Genomic DNA, 26,526 nt, shown 5'->3' with positions numbered 1-26,526 from the left:
ATTCTTGTATATAGGAGGCAGTATTATAGTAGTTATATTCTTGTATATAGGAGCAGTATTATAGTAGTTATATTGTATATAGGAGCAGTATTATAGTAGTTATATTCTTGTATATAGGAGGCAGTATTATAGTAGTTAAATTCTTGTATATAGGAGCAGTATTATAGTAGTTATATTGTATATAGGAGCAGTATTATAGTAGTTATATTCTTGTATATAGATGGCAGTATTATAGTAGGTATATTCTTGTATATAGGAGCAGTGTTATAGTAGTTATATTCTTGTATATAGGAGGAAGTATTATAGTAGTTATATTTCTGTACATAGGAGTAGTATAATAGAAGGTGTATTCTTGTACAGAGAGAGCAATGATATATTTTTCTGTACAGCAGTTTACTGTAGATAGGTGTATTTTTATAGCATACTGTACCCTTCATAGTTATAATATGCCTGGTGTGAATGTGCTAGACAGTACAGCATTTTCCAAGTTGACTCAGCATATTATAGGGGCCAATTGTCATGCTGAGACTTGTAGTTCCCTAATACTCTCAAACAGAAATCCATTTATTTTAGAACTAAATTCTACCAAGTGGTAGAGATATTCAATGACTACAAGTCTCAGCATACCATGCACAATCCCCTTTATTTTCTTCCTAGGTGTTGTGGAAGTACAATTTACATCATGAGCCCTGATGGGAGTTGTAGTTCCACAACATTGAGCTCTACAGCCCTGTGGACTCTTGTGTAGCTTTAAATAAGGGCACTTGTGACAAATGTCACATTCCTGGGTGACATCACTCAGGACAGAATGAGTAAAACCCCCTTTGATGCCAGTCCCACTCCCTCCAGTATTATTTATAGCTCGGGCTCTGGGCTCTCTGGAGTGATGCAGGGGCACACCCAGCGCAGCAGCGTCATGGGGCGTCCATCCTGTTAAAGGGAAACCTATATCCTCAGCCTGCTCAGCAGATAACCTCAAATAACTCAGTGTGGACACACAGGACACTATACCACTGCTATCCCACTGCTGCTGGGGAGGAACCACTCACCCTCTGACACTCAGTAAGTACCAGGACCTGCACTATAGCTTCTATACAGATGGAGCAGACTTCAGTGTATGGGAAATTTATTTGGGGGCTACTGCAAGTAACATACAGGTGGACGACACAGCCAGCTCTGCTGCATCTGTTCTTCAGTCTTTGTCTTTGGTTTATGTGAATTATGTTTTTGGCAGCTTCTTTTCTTCATTGACATGGTCTCAGATTGTGCTGGCTCATGTGCGACGTAGCAGAGCTGAATGTGTGATTCAACAGTTTTCTGTATGCACTATAGCAGAGCTGAATGTGTGATTCAACAGTTTTCTGTATGCACTATAGCAGAGCTGAATGTGGGATTCAACAGTTTTCTGTATGCACTATAGCAGAGCATGTGGATAATACAAAGTGAGTTATTCCAAGTGGCATATTCAGCTCTGCTACATCCATACTGCAGTATTTGTCTATACTCTATACAGGTGCACTCCAAGCTGCGGACCTCCAGATGTTGCAAAACTACAACTCCAAGCATGCCCGGACAGCCGTTGGCTGTCCGGGCATGCTGGGAGTTGTAGTTTTGCAACATCTGGAGGTCTGCAGGTTGAAGACCACTGCTCTATACTCTGTTCCTGCATTGACATTGTATTGTGACATAATGTATTGTTACAAACTATGCCCTGCTACATCTATACTGCAGTGTTTATGGTAAACTCTTGCATTGAATTGACATTGCTACATTGGTAACTGTGTATATATACAAGTAGTCATATAGACAAAGCAACAAACTTTGCTCTGCTACATCTATACTGTGTGTATATACAAGTAGTCATATAAACAAAGCAACAAACATTGCTCTGCTACATCTATACTGCAGTATGTGTTACAGTATATTCTTGCATTGAATTGACATTGCTACATTGGTTACATTCTAATTCTGTGTGTGTGTGTGTGTGTGTAGAGACTAAATGAACCCATATGACAAACTCAGCCCTGCTACATCTATACAGCAGTATTTGTCTATGGTATAGTCTTGCCTTGAATTGACACGGCTATACTGGTTACATTTAAATTGTGTATTTAGACAAAAATGAATCCATATGACAAACTCAGCCTTATTGCATCTATTGTATTTTTGCACTGAATTGACATTGCTACATTGGTTACATCCTTTATATACATATACATATATATATATATATATATATATATATATATATATATATATATACATACTTAATATTAATCCATATGTCAAATTTGGCCCTGTTACATCTATTCTACAGTATTTGTCTATAGTATATTTTTGCATAGAACTGACATTGCTACATTGGTTACATTCTAATTGTGTGTGTGTATATATATATATATATAGATGCCAATCATAAAATGTTGCTATCTATCTATACATACATACATACACACACACACACACACACACACACACACGTGTGTAGCAGAGCTGAAACCATATAGACAAAATGAACCCAAATGACAAGCTCAGCCCTGCTACATCTATACCACAGTATTTGTCTTATTGTAACATACATGTGGTATGGCTAGGAATTGACATTGCTACACTGGTTGCATTCTACTTGTATATACAGTATAAACAGGGTACCTCCAGCTGTGGCAAAACTACAACTCTCAGCATGCCCGGACAGCCGGAGGCTGTCCGGGCATGCTGGGAGTTGTAGTTTTGCCATAGCTGGAGGCACACTGTAAAATACTGAAATAATGTAGCAGAGCTAAATTTGTTATTTATCGACTTATTACAGATGACAAATTCAGCTCTGCTATATCTGTATACATGTTATTCCAGATGACAAATTCAGCTCTGCTATATCTGTATACACGTTATTCCAGATGACAAATTCAGCTCTGCTATATCTCTATACATAATATAGACTCGTATCATTCTAAAACCCAGAAAAGTGCTGTTTTATACGAAGAGACAATGATGAGGGTGGTGGTGACTACTATGTGCTATGATCTGTGGACCCTTTGCTGATGCCTATAAGGGTGTTGCCTTGGCTTATCCTGTATTGCAGATTGCAGGGCCCACTCCCATCTCATCCTGTCCCATTGCTATACTAACAGGTAACAGCATAATCCCTGTGTAGTAAATTAAATGTCTGGGTATTATACATTCTTGTCTCCAAGATGTTCATATATAAAAGGCAGAACAATAATACAGAAGTAAAAATAATAAAAATAAATAAATCCAGTTAACAGGGGAAAACAATATTTAAAAAATATATATATATATATTTTTTTAATATATATATATATATATATATATATATATATATATATAGATAGATAGATACAGACCTATTTGCTTACAAATAAACTACATTGTGATACTAATTAATCAAGAACCCCATGAAAACATAAGTGAAATATTTGGGAAACAAGTTGTTCCGGATGCGGCGTTGCCCTCGCAACGATCACGTTTCCACCCCTATGGGTCTAGGCAGGAAAGCTCTGATTCCTTTCAGGAACCCAGACTCAGCTTAACTCGGATGAAACTTAATTCTCCTATTCTTATTAAACCCATATGTCAGTCACATTTAAAAAAATAAATAAATAAAAATTACCCAAAAAAAAAAAAAACACTGCTTCATGGAAGATCATGGAAACAGATGTGGAGAAGTCGGAATTCTGGGTGTGTGCATAAAGAAAATAAAACTCTCCCATGACAAATAGTCTTCATATGTATGGGTGAAAATTTGCCCTTTTTGGACTGTTTTTTACTGTTAGTCACCGTTTTATTATTTTTAACATTTTTTTTAATGCAATTGTATATTTAAGCAGACGTGTATTAAAATGCACGTCTGATAGAGGGTAAATTTTTGCATTATGTCCAGTGTTGGGGAGAACTTTTTTTTTTCTTGCTGAAAATGGGTGTAAGGGTGTGATGCTTTGGCTCCCCCTACAGGCCAGTGGGTGTACAGGCACGGATTGACACACCCAGACTCTCAGACTGTGAGTTCACTCGGAAAATTGTTGCTGTAGGGAACAGACTCACTCCGGGTCTAAACCTAAAGTGCTTCTCTTCCCTTTAGGTATCCGGATACTTGACTGAAAATGCTCCTCTTGTTGCTTGGGATCATCATCCTCCATGTGGCCGTCCTGGTCCTGCTGTTCGTCTCCACCATCGTCAGCGTAAGTACCTAAAAAATGCCAGATGCTTATGTGCCCATGTATGTATCCCCATGCCTTCTATTTACTTCCCTACGTTCTGCTCTATAACGTAAAATTTATTTATATTTTTTTTCAATTAGGAATAAAAAAAAAAATTTGGGCAATTATTATTATTTTTTTTTAAAGTTCTAGAAACAGTTTGTAGGTGTCTATTTATTTATTTTTGACTGCGTGTGTGTCTATGCTTAAGTACAATGCGTGGAATTTATTATTTATAAACCAGTCTTCGGAAAGAAAAATATAAACGCCATTCACGTTTAGCGGGATAAATAATATATAGGGTGCATCCGTTAAGGCAGGGCACAATCTGTTTTCCAGATGTGCAGGTTGGAGGCACTTCCCCCTGTAGAGTTAATTTGGAAGTCTGCAGTTTAGTCTTGGAGGGAAAAAAAAAAAGGAAAAAAAAAAAAAAGTATGAATTTTGCAATGGGATTCAAAATTGTGAAATTTGAGACCTGAAATGCGTGGAGCGACGCAGCTGGAAACAGACTAAAACACCTCCCCCCTCTACTATATATACACATACACACACACACACAAAATATGAGGCTTGTGAATGGAAGTGTTGAGAGTTGTGATGTTTAACTAAAATTATAAAAAGAAATAAAATATTAAATAAATATACAAATAAATAAATATAAAAAATATATAAAAAAATTATATGAAATTAAGTTTTATTAACTGCATATAGTTAACCCTTTAAATTCCAGGCTTTTAATGCAGCCTTTAAACTATAGACCAGTGTTTCCCAACCAGGCTGCTTCCAGCTGTTGCAAAACTACAACTCCCAGCATGCCCGGACAGCCTTCGGCTGTCCGGGCATGCTGGGCGTTGTAGTTTTGCAACAGCTGGAAGCACCCTGGTTGGGAAACACCAGCGTAGCGCTTTTGAAAGCCTGGAATTTGAAGGGTTAAACAGCCTTAGAGATGGTGCTGGCAGAGTGTTTCCTTACAGGAGCCTTTTGGTATTTTTAGGGATTACGTACTCCAAAAACATACACACATACAATGTACTCCGGTTGGCAGGGAATGTGCGAGCGGTTTATAAACAGCCCCGAGGCTCTATTACCTGTCTGCAGCCGGTATTGTTTTTTTTGCCAATTTCTGGGGTTGTTTACTTTCTGTGATGACGGACCCGGAAAGGGTGGTGTGGAAGTAATATATATATTTATTTATATTTATTTATTTATTTAAAAAGTCAGGGATTGAATTGTTACTTTTTAATTTGTTTTAATGTTTTTGGAATTTGTGTTAAAAAAACAATTTAAAAAATATTAAATAAAAAAGTAAAAATTGAACTAAACTGGAGTACAGGTTTGCTAAAATATAACTATGGACTATGTAATCAATTTTAAGTAAAGTAAAAACTAAGTAGCTGCTTAAGCGGGGGCGGTGCCTCGTGCATATATATATATATATATATATATATATATATATATTAACCAGGACCAATCACTTGTACAAGACAAAAATGTAATCTATTATATATTGGGCCCCTGCTGTTTAGGGCATAGAAGGTTCTAACATTTACATCTACTAGAAACAGTTTCAAAGTAAGGTTGTTATCGAGGAGGACACGCCCACGAGTAACAAAAAATTGTGTTTGTAATAGAAATTGGCTTCTTTTTGGTTCTATAACTTACGCATACTAGAAATATATTCCTGAAACAGATACTTTATTAATAAAAAAAAATTACTTCTAGTCAGCATCAACTGTCAAGGTTTTTATTGGACCAAACAGTAACGCGCTTCGGGGGCATTCTTGGTGCCCCTTCCTCAGACTTAAATGGGTACTCCACTGGAAAACATTATTTTTTTTATTAACTGGTGCCAGAAAGTTAAGCAGATTTGTAAATTACTTATATTAAAAAAAAAATATTCTTATCAGCTGCTGTATGATCCACAGGAAGTGCTTTTCTTTTTGAATATCCTTTCTGCCTGACCACAGTGCTCTCTGCTGACACCTCTGTCCATTTTAGGAACTGACCAGAGCAGGAGCAAATCCCCATAGAAAACCTCTCCTGCTTTGGACAGTTCCTAAAATGGACAGAGGTGTCAGCAGAGAGCACTGTGGTCAGGCAGAAAGGAAATTCAAAAAGAAAAGAACTTCCTGTGGATCATAACAGCAGTTGATAAGTGCTGGAAGGATTAAGATTTTTTTTTTTTTTATAGAAGTAATTTACAAATCTGTTAAACTTCCTGGAACCAGTTGATTTTTTTTTTTTTTTTTTTAAGTTTTCCAGTGGAGTACCCCTTTACTCTGGTAGGGTTTTTTTTCTAGTATGTTATTTAAGGAGAACTCCGGCAGAAGTTTTTTTTTTTCTTCCTAACTATGGCCATTGTGTGGGATATTAAAAAAATTTAATAAAATAAAAATCTACTTACCTCCAGCGCTCCTTCAGGGTTCTGCTCCGGTCTCCCGATGTAATACTGCAGCTCAGGGTATCGCTGGCAGCAGTGATGTCCTTCCTCGGCCAGCGATTCCCTGAGCTGCAGTATACCACATTGGGCCCGACTGTTTCCATAGACTACAGTGATGCTGTAACCCTGTGGGAGACCGGAGCAGGACACCATAGGCCCTACGGGAGTGCTTAAGGTATGTAAATGTTTTTTTTTTACATCCCACACAATGGCCAAAAAAAAAAACTCCTGCCGGAGTTTTCCTTAAATGACATACTAGAGACACTGTCAAAAAAATTGTTGCTAATATCAAGGACACGCCCACAAGGAACAGAGAATTGTGTTTGATAGTAATTGGCCTTGTTTTGTCAGAAAGGAAGGGGTACTGCACATATAGCTTTTTGTGGCTGTTTTCTCATTCAGTTTTTGTGGCATAGCCAGAAATGTATTCAGAAGGAAGTGTTTCAACTTAATTTACTTAAATTTTGTCAAAAAAAAAGTCAATAAAAGATGCTCACAAAAGATGCGTCTGAAACCCCCCAGTTGAAAGTGCTTCTGCCCAGTACGCAAGGTGTAGGCCAGTGGTCTCCAAATTGTGGACCTCCAGCTGTTGCAAAACCACAACTCCCAGCATGCTCGGACAGCCGTTGGCTGTCCGGGCATGCTGGGGGTTGTGGTTTTGCAACAGCTGGAGGTCTACCGTTTGGAAACCACTGGTGTAGGCAGTGAGCAGGAAAGACAGCGCCATCTGTTGCCATTTCTAAATGTCACACCCGTGCTTAGTCAGAGACACGCCCACGCTTAGTGATACATTTTGTAGGTAGCATACGCAAGAAAAGAGGGGTCAGAGTTTTTTCGTCAGCACCCAAATGGTTATATTTCGTGGTAGGTTGTGAGAATCGGAGCAGAGCTGTAATGGCTACGATAAAAGGTCCTCATATTTGCTTTTTTATCCTAATTATTTGGACTTGTTTCTTTCTTCACCAGAGCTGGCTCGTAAGCAATGGCTACTCTGCGGATTTGTGGCAGAATTGCAGCGAAGGAGCCAGCAGTACCTGGAATTGTCTCTCCTCCTCTAACAATGGTGAGTCGGCCTATGACATTGCTTTCCAGGCAGAGTGAAGCTGTATTTTTACACACACCCCCTCCCAAAAAAAAAAAAAAGTTTAAAAATAAACCCTATAAATAATCATAAATCACTTAAGGGGGCTATTTCTGTGCACTGCCCTTTAAGACCCTATAATAGGCCACCTGTTACCCACATAAAAGTAGACGTGGTATGGTCCATGGTCTCTTGAATTTCAAATTGGCTGAAAACCCCCACAACATATTTGCAGTTCAGTTCAAGGATTGGTTATGCAAACGCAGTAGCTCGTAACACCACCTGGTGGTAAGTTAGTAGTATTGCAGGTGGGGAACTCAACATAATGCCAGCTACTGATGGTACAATCTAACATGTGGAGTAAAGTTCCTAACAGCTCACCCTCGGAGCAAGCGCACGGACCAGACGTGGACTCCACCTCAACAATATGCAAGAAAAAGAAGGATCGTCCAGCGCTTAACTCAGGGAACAGGTACTTTATTGGGATGTCATGGAGCACAAACAGGTATACGGAGACATTTGACGCGTTTCGGCTCGAGTCACCGAGCCTTAGTCATACCTGTCTAAGGCTCCGTGACTCGAGCCTAAATGTGTCACATGTCTCCGTGTACCTGTTTGTTCTCCATGACATCCCAATAAAGTACCTGTTCCCCGAGTTAAGCGCTGGACGATCCTTCTTCTTCTTGCAATCTAACATGTGGTACAGCCCAAGGTTGCTACAACAAAGTCCAACAGGTAGCTTCTTTATTTGAATTTGTTGAATCCCACAACTTGGTGGAAAATTACTTGTGGGTTATTTGGCCGCAGGTCAGGTATATATTACAATGGGTCTACAGACGCAGAAACAATCAAGTCCATTGTTCCTCAAAATAATATCGAGAATAGTTTCCTGAACATCAACATATAGTGGGGGAGGATGGATAGTATAGAAGGCTCTTGGGCCAAACCATTTACTACGTAGGGGGTTTACAAGGAACAATGGGCAGAGAAAAGCAGCAATACAGGGCTTCAAAATGGTATGGGGAGAGAAAATATTACTTTTAGGGGGTTCTTGTACCATTTTGCCCTTAAAGGGGTATTCCAGGAAAAAACTTTTTAATATATATCAACTGACTCCAGAAAGTTAAACAGATTTTTAAATTACTTCTATTAAAAAATCTTAATCCTTTCAGTACTTATGAGCTTCTGAAGTTAAGGTTGTTCTTTTCTGACTAAGTGCTCTCTGATGACACCTGTCTTGGGAAACGCCCAGTTTAAAAGAGGTTTGCTATGGGGATTTGCTTCCTGGGCGTTTCCCGAGACAGGTGTCATCAGAGAGCACTTAGACAGAAAAGAACAACCTTAACTTCAGAAGCTCATATGTACTGAAAGGATTAAGATGTTTTAATAGAAGTAATTTACAAATCTGTTTAACGCTCTAGAGCCAGTTGATATATAAGAAAAAGGTTTTTTTTCCTGGATAACCCCTTTAAGTCTTATATGGAAATGCTATTTCTTATAAGGGTCTTGGCGTGATCTGTGGAGAATGGGCTCTGCATTGTTATAGGAGGTTGATGTGTTTTGTGGGCGGTATTGGAATGCTATATAGGACTACATGTGTATGAGGCTCTGGGATGCTATATAGAAGTACCATTTACTATAGGAGGTCTGGAAAACAATACAAAAAGTACAATTTCATGTGGGGGGCTCTAGAATGCAATATAGAAGTACCATTTCACAAAGGAGGACTCTAGAATGCTATACAGAAGTACCTTTTTATGTAGGGGGATGAAGTATGCTATATAGCAGTACAGTTTTATGCAGGAGGATCAGGAATGATATATAGAAGTACCATTTCATGTAGGGGGCTGTGGAATGCCGTACATAAGAATAATTTCATGATGGGGGCTCTGGAATGCTATTTAGAAGTACCATCTCTTATAGGGGGTTCTGTTATGTTATATGGAAATATTATTTAATGTTAGGGGGGCCATGGAATGCTACATAGAAGTACCATTTACTGTAAGAAGTCTGGAATGCTATACAGAAGTACCACATTTAGGTAGGGGGCTTGGAATGCTATACAGAAGTACCACATTTAGGTAGGGGGCTTGGAATGCTATACAGAAGTACCACATTTAGGTAGGGGGCTTGGAATGCTATACAGAAGTACCACATTTAGGTAGGGGGCTTGGAATGCTATACAGAAGTACCACATTTAGGTAGGGGGCTTGGAATGCTATACAGAAGTACCACATTTAGGTAGGGGGCTTGGAATGCTATACAGAAGTAGTGTTTAATGTAGGAAGCTCTGGAATGCCATATAGAAATACCATTTCATGTAGGGGGGCTCTCGAATTGTATATAAAGTACTATTTCTTACAGGGAATTCCGAAATGCTAAGTGAATGTGCTTTTTGTTTTTAGGGGGTTCTAGAATGCCATATAGATGTACCATTTCATATAGGGAGTTATGCTATGTTGTATAGAAGTACCAATTGTTACAAACTTAAAGTATTGTTTCCTACAGAGGTATGTGCAATGCTATATAGAAGTACCATATAATGTAGGTGCTCTGGAATGATATATGGAAACGCCATAGTTTATAGAAAGAGGCTGGATTGCTCTATGGAAGTATTTTATATAGGGGGCTCTGTAGAGCAATATATAAGTACCATTCCCTACAGGGTGGATGTGGAGTGTTTATATGTAAATACCTTTCATTGTAGCAGTGTCTTACAATACTATATAGAGAAATTATCTCTTTTAGGCTGCTTTCACACCTCGTTTTCAGCCTACGGTTGCCGGATCTGGCTGGGGGAGGGGAAAACCGGGCGCTCCCGTACCCCAGCCGGACCGGCGCTGAAATCCATTTACTTTAATGAGCCGACCGGAGTCAAACGGTGACTCCGGTTGGCTCATTTTTGACCCGCATCCAGTTTCCTGACCAGACCTAAAAACGTTTTTAGATCCAGTCACAAAACCGGACACAGATCAAAAATTAGCCGACCGAAGTCACCTTTTGACTCCGGTCAGCTCATTAAAGTAAATGGATTTCAGTGCCGGTCTGGCTGGGATACAGGAGCGCCGGGTTTTCCCCTCCCCCAGCCGGATCCGGCAACCATAGGCTGAAAACGAGGTGTGCATGCAACCTTAGACATAGAACACACCTATTATTTTTGGGGTAATTGATGGGTGGTAGTACTATTCTCTAAAAGTAGTCTCAACGAGGAGGAAGAAACAAAATATATCCCCTATCGGCAGGATATGGGTTAAGTGTCTGATCGCAAGGAGTCCGACCGATTGGACCCCCCGCAATCTCTCGCACAGGGCCCCAGCTCTGCTCTGCTAATTCGCGTTTCATGCCCAGCATGTTAGTTGATCAAAACACGCCCCCTCCATTCATCTCTATGGGAGAGGCTCCGCCTCTCCCATAGAGATGAATAGAGGGGGCGTGTTTGACCTGCTGCAGGGTGTGAAACGCCATTTTCTGAAACAGAGCCTGGGACCGAGCAAAAAGTGGTCAGACCCCCCACGATCAGACACTAAATTTTATTTCGCTGGACATCATGTCCACACAACAGAATTTCCGATCGGAATACGGCAAAATAATTTAGCTCTGAAATTCAGTCGCAAAGACCCAATGTTTTTATTGGGATTCTGCTGCACCGTTCACACGGCGGAAATTCCCGTGCCGGAAACATCTTTACTTCCAGTAAGTGGAGTAGTTTTTATACCATACCTTGGCCAAAGGACTTGTCTAAGCTTTGTCTGTGTTGTGTAAAGGTTATTGCAGATTCCTAGATGCTGAGTTGGTTAAAGAGCAGCTTTCCCGTTCATACAAAACCCCTTAATGGACCATTGACATAAAAGTTTTATAGTTTATTGAACGGCTCTCCTGTGGCTGGTGGTTACATTGGGGTAGACCTTCGTAGAGAGACGATTGTTGGAGGCCCCAGCTGAATGTATAAAAAAAAATAAAAAAAAATCTGATTAATAATGCAGGAAGACATAGAGAATGGCATGTAATCAATTTAGCTTTTAGACAGGCTGGTTGCTATGGATACACAGCCAAACATGTAGAAACCGGACTATTTTGGATAATTTTGTCTGAATTGGAGGTGCTGGAGCCTTTTCATTACCTACTGCCGTATTAATCAGATTTTTATTAATATAGAGGCAAATAGTTAGTGGAGCGAAGTGCAGCTATTTTGTACTGCACCCAATTATGTAGGGAACACCAGTATTACATTCACAAGTAGTACATAGAATCCCATTCATCACAACCCATAATAGCTGAAGACCCCGGACTAGACTCCTAAACAAATAAAGACTCCAGACCAGAAAAACGAATACAGATACCACTACCAAACAAAAGGCGAGGGCACTGTAGTGGTCGAAGACTCAAGCAAAATGGTATGGTCATCAAGTATGAGCTGCGGTCAGTAGCGGTCTGTCACTAGGGGAGACCGGAGTCCTCGTGACTGTGAGTCCGGAGGTGCTGGGAACCATGAAATTCAAAGTCACAACACTAATACTTGCAAAGAAAACACAGGGTAGCCGCACTCACCGCAGGGCTGTTGTAGCTCGACTTTTCTGGCAGAGACTGACAACCCGGTATAAGACCCGTAGCAGGGCGCTCAGAAGCGAGGCTAAGCCTCGCTTCTGAGCGCCCTGCTACGGGTCTTCTACTGGGTCATCCGTCCCTGCCAGAAGAGTCGAGCTACAGCAGCCCTGCGGTGAGTGCAGGTACCCTGTGTTTTCTTTGCAAGTATTTGCAATACAGATACCAGACCACTATAAAATACAGACTCCAGACCAGACAAACCAATACAGACTTCTTAAAATACAGACTCCAGACCAAAAGTCCTAAAAAGGTTCAGACTACAGACTTTACCCCCTAAACTAATACTGTCCCCAGACCAGACCCCTAAACGAATACAAGCCCCAGACCTTTAGTAAATACAGATGCCAGACCGAATGTCTTAAATAAACTAAGGGTCTAGTCTAGCCCCCAAATACAGACACCAGACCAGAGCTGATACAGACCCCAGACCAGACCTGATACAGACCCCAGATTTTATGTTCAAAATAAATACATAGCTCTGACACCAAATCTAATAAAGTGCCCAGGCTAGCCCCCAAAAGTAAAACATATTCTACATAATATTATAAAGGGAGCTCTGTAGTGCTATATAGAAGTACCATTTCCTACAGGGTGGATGTGGAGTGTCAGACTCGATGCCTTAAATAAGTACTTACCTCAGACGAAAAAACTAATACAGAGCCTAGGCCAGAAACCCCCCAAAAATTCTGACTTTGGACCCACTAAACTAATAAAGTCCCTAGACCCGTAAACAAATTTAGACCCCATACTAAACCCTTAAATAAATGTATCCCGTAAATAAATACAGACCACACCCTCTAAATAAATACAGACCACAGACCCAACCCCCGAAGGAAATACACACCACAGACCAGACTACCTGAATATTCACCAAAGACCAGACCCCCAAAATAATTGCAGACCATAGACCAGATCCCCTAAATACAGACCAGACCCCCTTAATAAACACAGACCAGACCCACTAAATAACCACAGACCACAAATCAGACCACAGACCAGACCCCCGGACTAAATACTGACCGCAGACCAAACCACCTAAATAAATAAAGACCACAGACCAGATCCCCTAAATAAATACAGAACAGACCCCCTTAATAAACACAGACCAGACCTACTTAATAACCACAGACCACAAATCATACCACAGACCAGACCCACTGATTAAATACAGACCACAGACTAGACCCCTAAGAATACAGGTCTCCTGTTTTTCTAGAAGCTTCTTAGACATCCTGTAAGAGTCATCAAGTATGAGATGGCAGAATATTGTAATCATCCTGTATAACTGTCCAGGTACTACATACAGGCCCAGGGCTATCCTGCCTCTAAGTGCTTCTATCTGAAGGTTATAAATAAATAAGAGTCTGCTGTTTTCTATCCACAGAGTGGCTCCAGTCTGTCCAGGCGATGATGATCCTCTCCATAATCTTCAGCGTCCTCTCCCTGTTTCTCTTTTTCTGCCAACTCTTCACTCTTACAAAAGGTGGACGATTCTACCTCACCGGCATCTTCCAGCTCCTTGCAGGTAAGTGACATTAAAAGGAGTCTATACCCTGCTTAAATCGAGCGTGGGTCCTAATACTACTGTAGTGCATTCTCAGGCTTGGATCTGTTACCATAGATCAATGTTTCCCAATGGTTAAAAAAATACTGGTCTATGGTAACAGGTCCAAGCCTGAGAAGGCTGTTTTTTTTTTGTTTTTTTTGTTCAGAATATGCATACTTACCATCACTAGTCCTACAGTGCCATTAGTTGAATTTCAGCTGCAGCCATGTGTTTCATTACTGTAACTGGGTGATGTGATCACCAGTCTGTCCCACAGACAGCGTTAAATGTGTCCGAGGAAATTGTCTGTTCTAGATCAGCTGACTTCCTGTGAACTACAAGATTACATAATCACCTATCAGATCCCAACTCCTAGCTCTTAGACTGCACCCTCTCCTCCCAGCTCTATATGTATACTGCTGCTGCTATCTCTATGGAATCAGGAGATATAGTAGTTATACACCTTCCCTCTAGTTCTATCTATGTACTGCTGCCATCCATATTGGATCAGTATATATAGTAGTTATACCCCTTCCCTCCATCTCTATCTTTTATGGGATCAGGGTATATAGTAGTTATACACCTTCCCTCTGGCTCTATCTGTATACTGCTGCTGTTATCTGTCTGAGCTCATTATAGATAGAAGTTATACACCTCCCATTCAGTTCTATCTGTATACTACTGCTGCTGTTGTCTCTATGGTATCAGCATATATAGTACTTATGCATCTGCCCTGAGGTTGTGTTCACATTTTGCATTTTTGTTTCATTTTTTTTTGTGATTTTTCGAAAACATGCAGCAAAATGAAAAACACAATAAAAGGCTAATAAAAATGCAGTAAAAATGCAACATGTGAACACAGCCTGTAGAGGTCAAATCTTCATATAACACTTCACTTGTGACTATGTCAGATCACTTAAAGGCAGTAAACACTTTTATATATATATATATCAACTGGCTCCAGAAAGTGAAACAGATTTGTAAATGACTTCTATTAAAAAATCTTAATCCTTTCAGTACTTATGAGCTTCTGAAGTTAAGGTTGTTCTTTTCTGTCTAAATCCTCTCTGATGACGCCTGTCTCAGGAAACGCCCAGTTTAGAAGAGGTTTGCTATGGGGATTTGCTTCTAAACTGGGCATTTCCCGAGACACGTGTCATCAGAGAGGATTTAGACAGAAAAGAACAACCTTAACTTCAGAAGCTCATAAGTACTGAAAGGATTAAGATTTTTTAATAGAAGTAATTTACAAATCTGTTTAACTATCTGGAGCAAGTTGATATTTAAAAAAAAAAAGTTTTTTCCTGGAATACCCCTTTAAGTAAGAAAACACATCAAAACTGCACATGGTGTAAACTGACACAAGGCTTCACACCCTTTCCCTGCAAAGCCAGAGGATTCATGGGATATGTAGGCAGCATTAGGAAATCATTTTTTGCGATTCAGTGTGCAATGCACATGGCTGCAACATCTGCTAAAAAAGGTAAACACAAGGCATACACAAGAACCTCTACATTATTCTCTAGTAATAGCCTATGCTGCAATATATAAGCATAAAAAGAAAAAAAATTCCCACAGAAAATCATTATAAAGTGAACCCCACCCTTCCTTTCAGCTCAGTATTTCCCAGGACATGCCCGGTTACCATGATGCAAAGGGACAGAACGTTTCACAGTTTATTTATAGGAATGCTGGGTACTGGAATCCATTCAGCATTTCATTCAGCAGGGCTGGGCCTTTAAACCCTGGATTATGCTCTGTCTATGCTGCTGCATGCCTGGTCTGTGACTCACTTCTCCGGACACTTCATAATCACACGGAATAATGTCATAACTGTGCACAGCGATGTGCTGCATCCCCTAGGAACCCAAACAAACATTGACTTTTTGCTAGCAAAACCTATTAAACAAGTTGCATTGGACCAGAGGACACCAGTTACCAGTACAGATTATGTATGTATGTGTGTGTGTGTGTGTGTGTGTGTGTGTGTGTGTGTGTGTGTGTATGTATGTATGTGTGTATGTGTGTATATATATATATATATGTATATATACACACACACAGACACACTGCTGTGACACCCTAGAGTCTGGAAACAATGCTAATTCTGCTTGGTTATCAAGAATTTTTTTGATAATCCGACACTTGACTACCATTTAAGGGGGGGGGGGGAGGCATGGAAGAGTGTTGTGTTAGTGGCAGATGAGGACAAAACATTACAATCTGCAGGTATCATGTTATAGAGCAGGAGGAGCTGAGCAGATGATATATAATACAGTACAATCTGCAGGTAACATGTTATAGAGCAGGAGGAGCTGAGCAGATGAAATATACAATACAGTATATGAGCAGAATATATATACAATACAGTACAATCTGCAGGTAACATGTTATAGAGCAGGAGGAGCTGAGCAGATGATACCTGCAGATTGTACTGTATTTTATATAATATCTGCTCAGCTCCTCCTGCTCTATAACATGATACCTGCAGATTATACTGTATTGTATATATCATGTTATAGAGCAGGAGGAGCTGAGCAGATGATTTATACAATACTGTACAATCTGCAGGTATCATGTTATAGAGCAGGAGGAGCTGAGCAGATGATATATACACTACAGTACAATCTGCAGGTATCAAGTTATAGAGCAGGAGGAGCTACAGATTATCTGCTCAGCTCCTCCTGCTCTATAACAAGTTACCTGCAGATTGTACTGTATTGTGTATATCATGTTTTCAGCTCCTCCTGCTCTATAACATGATAACTGCAGATTATACTGTATTGTATATATATCATCTGCTCAGCTCCCCCATGCTCTAGAACATGATACCTGCAGATTGTACTGTATTGTATATATCATCTGCTCAGCTCCTTCTGCTCTATAACATGTTACCTGCAGATTATACTGCATTGTATATATCATCTGCTCAGCTCCTCCTGGTCTATAACATGTTACCTGCAGATTGTCCTGTATATATCTTCTGCTCAGCTCCTCCTGCTCTATAATAGGATACCTGCAGATTGGACAACATTTTCAACCTGACTTGTTCCCTTTAAATGTATCCTATAAGATCAGATAATGACATCAGCACTCATTTTTATACAGTTACAGGATATTGTGTGTATGAAGAGTATATAATTATACAGGCTGCATGTCTTAGGTAGCATAGTGTCTACTTCACCACTCTCAGTGATATTTAGCAGCTTCTGGGTGACATATTTTTGTCCTCCTCTCACACAGTTGTTCTTGTCTTTAACTCCGTGTGGGCGGTTTGGCCAGTGTAGAGTCCAGTGACCTGGCCAGTGAAATGCCCACTTTTTGCCTTTTCACAAACAATGTGACCATTGAGACTCACCACCCTGGGCAGGACCTGTAGGTGTCCTTTGGAGTTAGACAAAATGATGAGTGTTGTAGAATACGCAGGGCTAAACAATGCCTCTCTCACAAAGATTTTTAAAGATATGTTTGGAACAACGTCTCCCCTAATCATGGCGAAGTCTTGATAAGAATCCTCCTTAGAGGGGAAGCACCGCCTCATGAACTGACTACTGGATATTATAAAACTATGTTGTACAGCCCTTCTAGTTTATTAAACCTTGAGGTCTCCTATATTGAAGAGATAGTGTAGTCCAAAGTTATTACCATCTAAAGTGAAACCTGCAGTACCGCTATTCACCACATTGTCAACAAAAACATTGCTTCATAAAAAGTACATGCAACAGCGCCACCAGTCCTATAAAATTTATGCAAAAGTTCAGTTTTTCAAACTCCTTTTACCCCTTTAGGGTCTATTCACACGTACAGTATTCTGCGCAGAGTTGATGCGCAGGATTTCACACTGTGTTCAGTCATTCAGTTTACATTGAAATCTGCAGCAGAAAATCTGGCGCATCCAATCTGTGCAGAATACAGTACGTGTGAATAGACCCTTAAGGATAAAATAACTCCTTAAAGCCTGACCTGTTTACACTCAACGTTGACTTTTGTTTAGTAACAACATTTTTCCTCAGTTTTCTGCTTCTCGACTTGTGAAACTAGGCAATAAATTATAGTTATTTGTTTTTAAAAAGCCTTGGAAAATCAGATTTTTTGGATTATTAATTTGAAGAAATCTATCTGTATATGAAATATTATATAAAATTAGTAATTTTATGATTTGGAGGCTTTTTAGATGTTTATTACTGTATGTAAGAGCAACACCTTGTGGCAGGTTTACCATGAAAAAATCCTAACAATTTGGTAGTATTCTGTTATTTAAAAAATAAAAAACTCTCTCTATATTCTAAAAAAATTTTTTCTTCTCAGGTATATGCGTGGTGGCTGGGGCATCCATCTTTACCGTTCGACACACGGATTGGCATAGGGATACGGTCAGCTTTGGATATGCCTACATCCTGGCGTGGGTAGCCTTTCCGCTCGCCATCATCAGCGGCATCATCTATGTCATCTTGAGAAAGCGGGAATAATGATTCATACGCCATCACGACTAGGAAAAACTCTATGTAAAAAAGTCTAAAGGGGATCCTAAAAACACACAAAAAAATTACATTTGAAACAAAAAAATTTCAAACCCCCCCTCACCCAAAAAGAGAGAGAGCATGGTGAGGGCGGGTTCCTGTATTAATTGAAGATGTAAATAGTATCTATGGTTTAAAAACCTATTTATAACACTTTTTACATATATGTACATAGTATTGTTTGCTTATTTTGACCTGTAGCCTAAAAAAAAAAAAAAAAAAAATTGAGAAAAAGATTTTTTAATGTCTGCTGCAAATTTTTTTGTAGGTGGACAGCATCAACCCAAAAACATTTCAATTTGTGTGCCTTAAGAAAAACATACCACCAGTCTTAATCCAGATCAGTGACTACCCCTTGCTCGTAAGAAAAAGCCATTTGCAAATTTTTGCGTTTGAGAAAAACATGGCTTCCATGCCAGGTTCAAAATGGCCGACGCTAGAACTTAAAAGAGAGGTGTTCATAGCGGAAATGGCCGTCTTGAGGTTTATTCTCCAGAGCAGTTAAGTGTCCTTTGGGTCCGTACAAAAAGAGAGAGGATGAGGACCCAACTGGAACTTATCAAGGGGGTGAGAGCCGTAGCCCGGCGGTCAGTACGCCCTAACGGAATGGGCAATGAGGCTGGGCCAGCGACAGGGTCACGTTTTCAAAATGCCATTTTACTATTGCACTGAGACAACACCAAAGTACTGTGGAAGTTATTGCTTTGTAGGACAATCGAAATTTTTGAATTTGATAATTTTTTGGGGCATTTTGGAGAAAGCAATAACGCAATGAAGTCGAAGATTTTGAGGCATACAAACAACCAAAGTTCCTAATTTTTGCTTCAGCTTGATTGCATTATTGCTTTCTATCGTATTTTATTTTTTGTATTTAAAGCTTTGCTTTGTGGCCAAGTTTGAACCGACCCTACACTGCCAGCGGAGCCTGCGATTCTTTGCAGAGCCAGAAAGTGGGAGGGACTTTACCATCCGAACGTGTGTGTGCGCATGTGTACCTGTCTCAAAACGTAAAATTTAGGAAGTGGAAAAAGGACAGTCTATGTATATTTTTATTTTAACCAAATGTGCATGTATTATACATATTAGAAATATAGCTATAAAACAAGGTAGACAACTATTTTACCAAATCTTTTGCTTCTAGAAAATAAAATTAATAAAAATAATAGAGAATTTTAGATAATTGAATCCTGACTGAAATTAGAAATAGATTCACTCCGTGTAATTTAACGTGGGAAAAAAAGTGGTGCTATGATAATTTTTATTTTTTGACCATTCCTTCTACTTTAACCTCTGCATTAACTGCTGACCCAGTAACGTTTGTAGTTGTTTTCAGTTTTTTTTCCTGTTTTTGTTATTTTTAGAATAAAACCATTGAAACTATGTCTAGTACTCTAAATTTCAGGTCTATGTGAACAGTTAATAAAAAATGGCTGCTTAGACATCTGCTAAACGGTTTACTGTGAGCTCTGTTTATTATCTTATTTTATAGAAGGGGCATTAGGAGGTAATGCGAATTGTGGCAAGGCCATAGGGAACACTACCAGCCTAAGTTATAGGGAACACTACCAGCCTAAGGTATTTGTCTAACAAGCACATGACACCACACCTACCCAAAATGAAAAACAGACCACAGAACACAACCCTAAAGAAATACAGACCAACGTAGACCAATACAGACCCTGCATTCCTGTGTAATGTAGACGTAGAAGTCAAGTGATATCGCTATTGATATGAATGGACTCTCTAAGAGGTGACATCATATAGGCAGAGGACATCTTCGATGGTCTGAAAGGTGACCAATGGTATGTAGAGTAGGGGTGGCCAACCTTAGAGAGGTGGAATTCTACTGTTGTAAGTTGAGAGGGTTGTGAAATATTGAGTATGGAATGGACCATTGCTGGAATAGTGTGAATATGAGTGAAATGGTATCAGGGTCATTGCTAGGGACTGCTCTTGGATCAATATTCAAAGGGGTACTCTGGCACTAAAACAACTTATCCCCTATACACAAGATAGGGGGAATAAGTGTTTCATCGCAGGGGTCCCAACCACTCGGACCTGCTCGATCCTCTGCCCGGCACTCTGGCTCTCCCCATGTTGAAGGGTTGACACACCATCTCTATGCATCTCTACGCAGGAGCCCAAGATGCACCGCTGCATGCATGAGGAGAGTTGGGGCACCAGGCAGGAGATCATGGGGGTCCCAACGGGTGGACCCCCCCACGATCAAACACTTATCACTCTATCCTGTGGTAGGGCATTAATTGTTCAGTATGGGAGTACCCATTAATCCCGCTGTAATGAACAGGACAAGGATGTGCAGTCCTAATCTCTACCTGTACCCCTGTTCCTAACTACTTGGAGTACCCACCCTGATGAGATCAGCCCCAACTGGGTGACGATCCCTTACTAACTGCAAAGGGAACCTAGCCTGACAGGAGGGGTCAGTAGTAGGGATCGACCGATATCGATTTTTTAGGGCCGATACCGATAATCTGTCACCTTTCCGTCCGATAGCTTCTACCGATATTCCGGTATAAGTTATCGGCTATTTCAACCTCGCCCCCGGCGGGGCAGAAGCCGTTGCAGATCAATGATTTAAAGCGGGCAAATTAAATCAATGAACTGCAGCGGGTTTTGCGGGGCCAGAGACCGCCGCCCGCTTCTCTCCCCCTGCCTGTCCTGGGGTCCTGAGTCTAGCCACCACAGTTGCCTCATCGCCTCTCCCCCCCCCTATACTCTGCCCACATACCGCCGCCCACCCATCGCCTCCCCCCATCCCCCCATCCCCGATGTTAAAATTACCTGTTCCTGGGGTCCGCATTCCTTCTGGCTCCGTCGGCGTCCGCACAGCAACAGCGCAGGAGCCAGAAGGATCGCAGACCCCCGAGAACAAGTAATTATAACACCGGGGATGGGGGGGGGGGGGGAGGCGATGGGGCGGTGGCGGTATGTGGGCATAGGATGGGGGGGGGGGCAGCGGCGGTGGTATGTGGGCAGAGGATGGGAGGGGCGGCGGTGGTATGCGGGCAGAGGATGGGGGGGAGGCGATGGGGCAGTGGCATGTGGCCAGAGGATGGGGGGAGGCAATGGGGCAGCGGCGGCGACGGTCGTCTCAGGCCGGGATATTATCGGCATATCGGCAATTTAATTGCCGATAACGTCCAAAATCGTGATTATCGGCCGATAATATTGGCCAAACCGATAATCGGTCGTTCCCTAGTTAGTAGTTAGTTGGGTCAGTACCAGTAGGGAACATGGTGGCAGAATCAACTAATGGAGGAGGATTAGTGTAACACTTTAGGGTGCACAACAAGGAAGTCACGTAATAGCAGATCAGGTCTACAGGGGTGGTCATATTTAGTCCGTGATCTAAAAGCCAGAGAAACAGAGGGATGCTCATAGAGCCACAATCAATGGGGAGCCAAGGATGCGGAGCCTGTCACTGGACCGGAGCCAGGTTATATATTTATTACACCAGAGAACATAGAGGAGAACCCAAAACTGATGAGACTTGGGAAATAAACAGCAGTGACTGTCAACATCTTCTCCATCCAGCCCAGACCGCTATGTTTCTTCCAGTCACAACGTGTCGCTGCAGTGTATTCTCTATACAGCTTACAGGTTCTTTAGCTCTTTCCAACATCCAATTGTTCTGCTCAACATTACAACTGGACTCAAAGTTTCAGCGTGTCATTATCCTGTACCACAAAAATCAGCGTGTTATTATCCTGTACCCCAAGTGTCATCACCCTGTACCCAGAGTGTCATCACCCTGTACCCAGAGTGTCATCACCCTGTACCCCGAGTGTCATCATCCTGTACCCCAAGTGTTATCATCCTGTTACCATCTTAGTAATAAATAATAAGTTAAGTGTGTCACAAACTTTGGTTCAGTCACCAGACACATATTTTCCTGGTGTTTTCTGCATTCGTCCCTGTAGCTGAATTAATGTTCGTCTCTTGTAAATTTATTCAGCTCATGAAAGTGTTTTGGGCGCCGACAATGTCACATTCACCGGTCACATGATTATCCTCCCATACGGCAGAATACAAAGCTTCTCCTTTGTTTGGGTACAACGACTCCCAGCAGGCTTGGCAATACATTAGTTACATATGATAATCACCTTATAATTTACTTACCTAAATATAGGATGTTACCAGTAGTTAATAATGACTATATTTTGTACCCCGAACCCTCCTTCTGGGGACATTTTGGCCTATCCCAGTGAAAACTACATTTATTATAGGGTGACTGCTCAGCCGCCATTTATACAATTTCCATATTTTTTAAATAAGATGGTATTTATATAATAGGCCTAAACTATGTGGCAGGACATAGATAAAATTTAGCAAATTATTAGAATTTAACAGAAAAAAACTGATGGAAGAGCGGCCTCTGCTGGAAGTCAGTAATATAGCAACACGAAATATTCTATGATCAACTTTTTAAGCCTCTACAGCAGTGTTTCCCAACCAGGGGACTACAGCTGCTGCAAAACAACAACTCACAGCATGCCCGGACAGCCAAAGGCTGTCCGGGCATGCTGGGAGTTGTAGTTTTGCAACAGCTGAAGGCACACTGGTTGGAAAACACAGCCCTAAGGACTCTCTAGGCCTTGAAGACATGACACACAGATCTTGGATTTTCAGCGTGGTTTTTATAAAATTGCAAAAGCATGGAAAAGCATGACGCCATTTTTATTTTCCATAAAAAGTTTTCGCCTTTGTCAACAGGCCTGTACTGTACACAAGCTTCGTTCACACTACATCAATGCAGTATGTCCTAGGTATATATTGGCATGTCGCCAAAACACATGGGATGCCAACATATACTAATGCCAATAAAGTGTGGGCCATTCATTTTAATAGTTTGAACATGGCCTGGAAGAGACAATATTTAGGCCACTTCAGCCTTTTTTACTTTTTCCATGGAAAAATGTGGAAACCGATTCTTTGGTTTGATGGTAGGGGCAGCATTATGTCTGGGGGAAACCAGGCTCTGCCCATCACCTGCCCAATACCATCCCTACAGTGATCATGGTGGGGGCAGCATTATGTCTGGGGGAAACCAGGCTCTGCCCATCACCTGCCCAATACCATCCCTACAGTGATCATGGTGGGGGCAGCATTATGTCTGGGGGAAACCAGGCTCTGCCCATCACCTGCCCAATACCATCCCTACACTGATCATGGTGGGGGCAGCATCATGTATGGAGGAAACCAGGTACTGCCCATCACCTGCCCAATACCATCCCTACAGTGATCATGGTGAGGGCAGCATCATGTCTGGGGGAAACCAGGCACTGCCCATCACCTGCCCAATACCATCCCTACAGTGATCATGGTGGGGGCAGCATCATGTATGGAGGAAACCAGGTACTGCCCATCACCTGCCCAATACCATCCCTACAGTGATCCTGGTGGGGGCAGCATCATGTCTGGAGGAAACCAGGTACTGCCCATCACCTGCCCAATACCATCCCTACAGTGATCATGGTGGGGGCAGCATCATGTCTGGAGGAAACCAGGTACTGCCCATCACCTGCCCAATACCATCCCTACAGGGATCATGGTGGGGGCAGCATCATGTCTGGAGGAAACCAGGTACTGCCCATCACCTGCCCAATACCATCCCTACAGTGATCATGGTGGGGGCAGCATCATGTCTGGGGGAAACCAGGCAATGCCCATCACCTGCCCAATACCATCTCTACAGTGATCATGGTGGGGGAAGCATCATGTCTGGGGGAAACCAGGCACTGCCCAATACCATCCATACAGTGATCATGGTGGGGGCAGCATCATGTCTGGGGGAAACCAGGCAATGCCCATCACCTGCCCAATACCATCCCTACAGTGATCATGGTGGGGGCAGCATTATGTCTGGGGGAAACCAGGCACTGGCCATCACCTGCCCAATACCATCCCTACAGTGATCATGGTGGGGGCAGCATCATGTCTGGAGGAAACCAGGTACTGTCCATCACCTGCCTAATACCATCCCTACAGTGATCATGGTGGGGGCAGCATCATGTCTGGAGGAAACCAGGCACTGCCCATCACCTGCCCAATGCCATCCCTACAGTGATCATGGTGGGGGCAGCATCATGTCTGGGGGAAACCAGGTACTGCCCATCACTTGCCCAATACCAACCCTACAGTGATCATGGTGGGGGCAGCATCATGTCTGGGGGAAACCAGGTACTGCCCCTCACCTGCCCAATACCATCCCTACAGTGATCATCGTGGGGGCAGCATCATGTCTGGAGGAAACCAGGTACTGCCCATCACCTGCCCAATACCATCCCTACAGTGATCATGGTGGGGGCAGCATCATGTCTGGGGGAAACCAGGCACTGCCCATCACCTGCCCAATACCATCCCTACAGTGATTATGGTGGAGGCAGCATCATGTCTGGGGAAACAAGGCACTGCCCATCACCTGCCCAATACCATCTCTACAGTGATCATGGTGGGGGAAGCATCATGTCTGGGGGAAACCAGGCACTGCCCAATACCATCCCTACAGTGATCATGGTGGGGGCAGCATCATGTCTGGGGGAAACCAGGCACTGCGCATCACCTGCCCAATACCATCCCTACAGTGATCATGGTGGGGGCAGCATCATGTCTGGAGGAAACCAGGTACTGCCCATCACCTGCCTAATACCATCCCTACAGCAAAATTTCTATTATTTTTATCACATTCTCATTAAGGGGCATTGAGGGCAGAATGATGGGCAAACCTGATTTTTGTTGGCACAAGGAGCAACATAAAATGTGAAAATAAGGTTAAAAATTCTAAAGACTTTCTGAATGTATTGTAGAATAATATTTTACTTTATTATCTTTACAAATCTATGAATATCTGAGATAATGTGTATACTGGAGCTAGACCCTAACCCTATGCTAAGGTCTTAACCCAGGGACCAAGATTTTTTGTTTATTTGAAGATAAAATGACCCCACCAGCCAAAGCCCAGTGGGGGTGACAGATGAGGTCAATACCCGATCAATAGTCTATCACATCTCAGCATGGGACAACTATGGACATCTTTTGTACTTTGTTACCTCCTGAGGGGGACACACTGGTTATATGTTAATGCGACCCCAATATTGATCAGGACTCAAGAGTCTCCATATGGGGCAAAAGGGAAAGTGTGACCAATGGAACTTATGATAATAACAAATAATGGAGAAAACACCGACCGATGCAAAACAAAGACAAAATGACTGTCACCTCCAAAGCCCTAAGGCCTTCACTAGATCTGCATGGTCCAGAAACGGCCATTATGCTGTCTCCCTTCCCATCTGGCTTCTTTATAAGAATACGATCACATATCAATGTATCAATAGTCATCTATCTCATATCTATCTATCCATCTCATATCTATCTCTTTTTCTCTCGCTCTATCACAGGCTAAGTGATATTGAAGCTTCCATTGAGCATTAGATCTGATAATCCAGCAGTTCTCCCCTCCGGAGGGTGCTGTATGACTATATAGTGTATCCTGTTTGTCTATATATATACACAGTATTGCCTGTACCCAACTTTATATTGTTTAAGCTTGGAATGACCCTACTTATTATTATGGCCTGGGGCTGAAGTTGTGACACTGAACAGATGATGTGGAGCAGGTGGAGCTGTCCATTAATAACAATGCCTTTCAGTGTGTATGCCTCATGATGATGCTCCTGATCTGGGACAAATAAATACCGGGCCTGGATCCTATACCGACGGACAGTGTTCAGGGGACACATATATAATTATATACTGTATATACCCAGGTTATACCAGCATGGTCCATATCACTATATACAGGAGATATATAACTTATACCAGCTGTACATATATCTAATATACAGTATATACCAGGTTATACCAGCATGGTCCATATCACTATATACAGGAGATATATAACTTATACCAGCTGTACATATATAATTATATACAGTATATACCAGCATGGCCCATATCACTATATACAGGAGATATATAACTTATACCAGCTGTACATATATAATTATATACAGTATATACCCAGGTTATACCAGCATGGTCCATATCACTATATACAGGAGATATATAACTTATACCAGCTGTACATATATAT

General features: G+C 41.6%; 1 protein-coding gene across 1 annotated transcript; it reads left to right on the top strand.

The window, feature by feature from the left end:
• Positions 1 to 901: 901 nt before the first annotated feature.
• PMP22 (peripheral myelin protein 22) lies at positions 902 to 19,860 on the top strand. The gene is made up of 5 exons (XM_056550268.1): positions 902 to 1,062; positions 4,100 to 4,199; positions 7,625 to 7,721; positions 13,729 to 13,869; positions 18,199 to 19,860. The coding sequence occupies exons 2-5, from the start codon at positions 4,122 to 4,124 to the stop codon at positions 18,357 to 18,359; spliced, it is 477 nt and encodes a 158-aa protein (XP_056406243.1). The 5' UTR covers positions 902 to 1,062; positions 4,100 to 4,121; the 3' UTR covers positions 18,360 to 19,860.
• Positions 19,861 to 26,526: the final 6,666 nt, after the last annotated feature.

This window comes from Hyla sarda, chromosome 13 (genome assembly GCF_029499605.1).
Source record: "Hyla sarda isolate aHylSar1 chromosome 13, aHylSar1.hap1, whole genome shotgun sequence".
Classification (NCBI taxonomy): Eukaryota; Metazoa; Chordata; class Amphibia; order Anura; family Hylidae; genus Hyla; species Hyla sarda.
The sequence above is the reverse complement of the archived record's forward strand: the minus strand, read 5'-3'. Positions and strand labels throughout refer to the sequence as shown.

Bases quoted from the DNA above. Each gene is read 5' to 3' on its own strand.
- PMP22 (XM_056550268.1), top strand. From the start codon at position 4,122: ATGCTCCTCTTGTTGCTTGGGATCATCATCCTCCATGTGGCCGTCCTG. The intron at 4,200-7,624 runs GTAAGTACCTAA...TTTCTTCACCAG, and splicing joins TCGTCTCCACCATCGTCAGC to AGCTGGCTCGTAAGCAATGG. The intron at 7,722-13,728 runs GTGAGTCGGCCT...TTCTATCCACAG, and splicing joins TCTCTCCTCCTCTAACAATG to AGTGGCTCCAGTCTGTCCAG.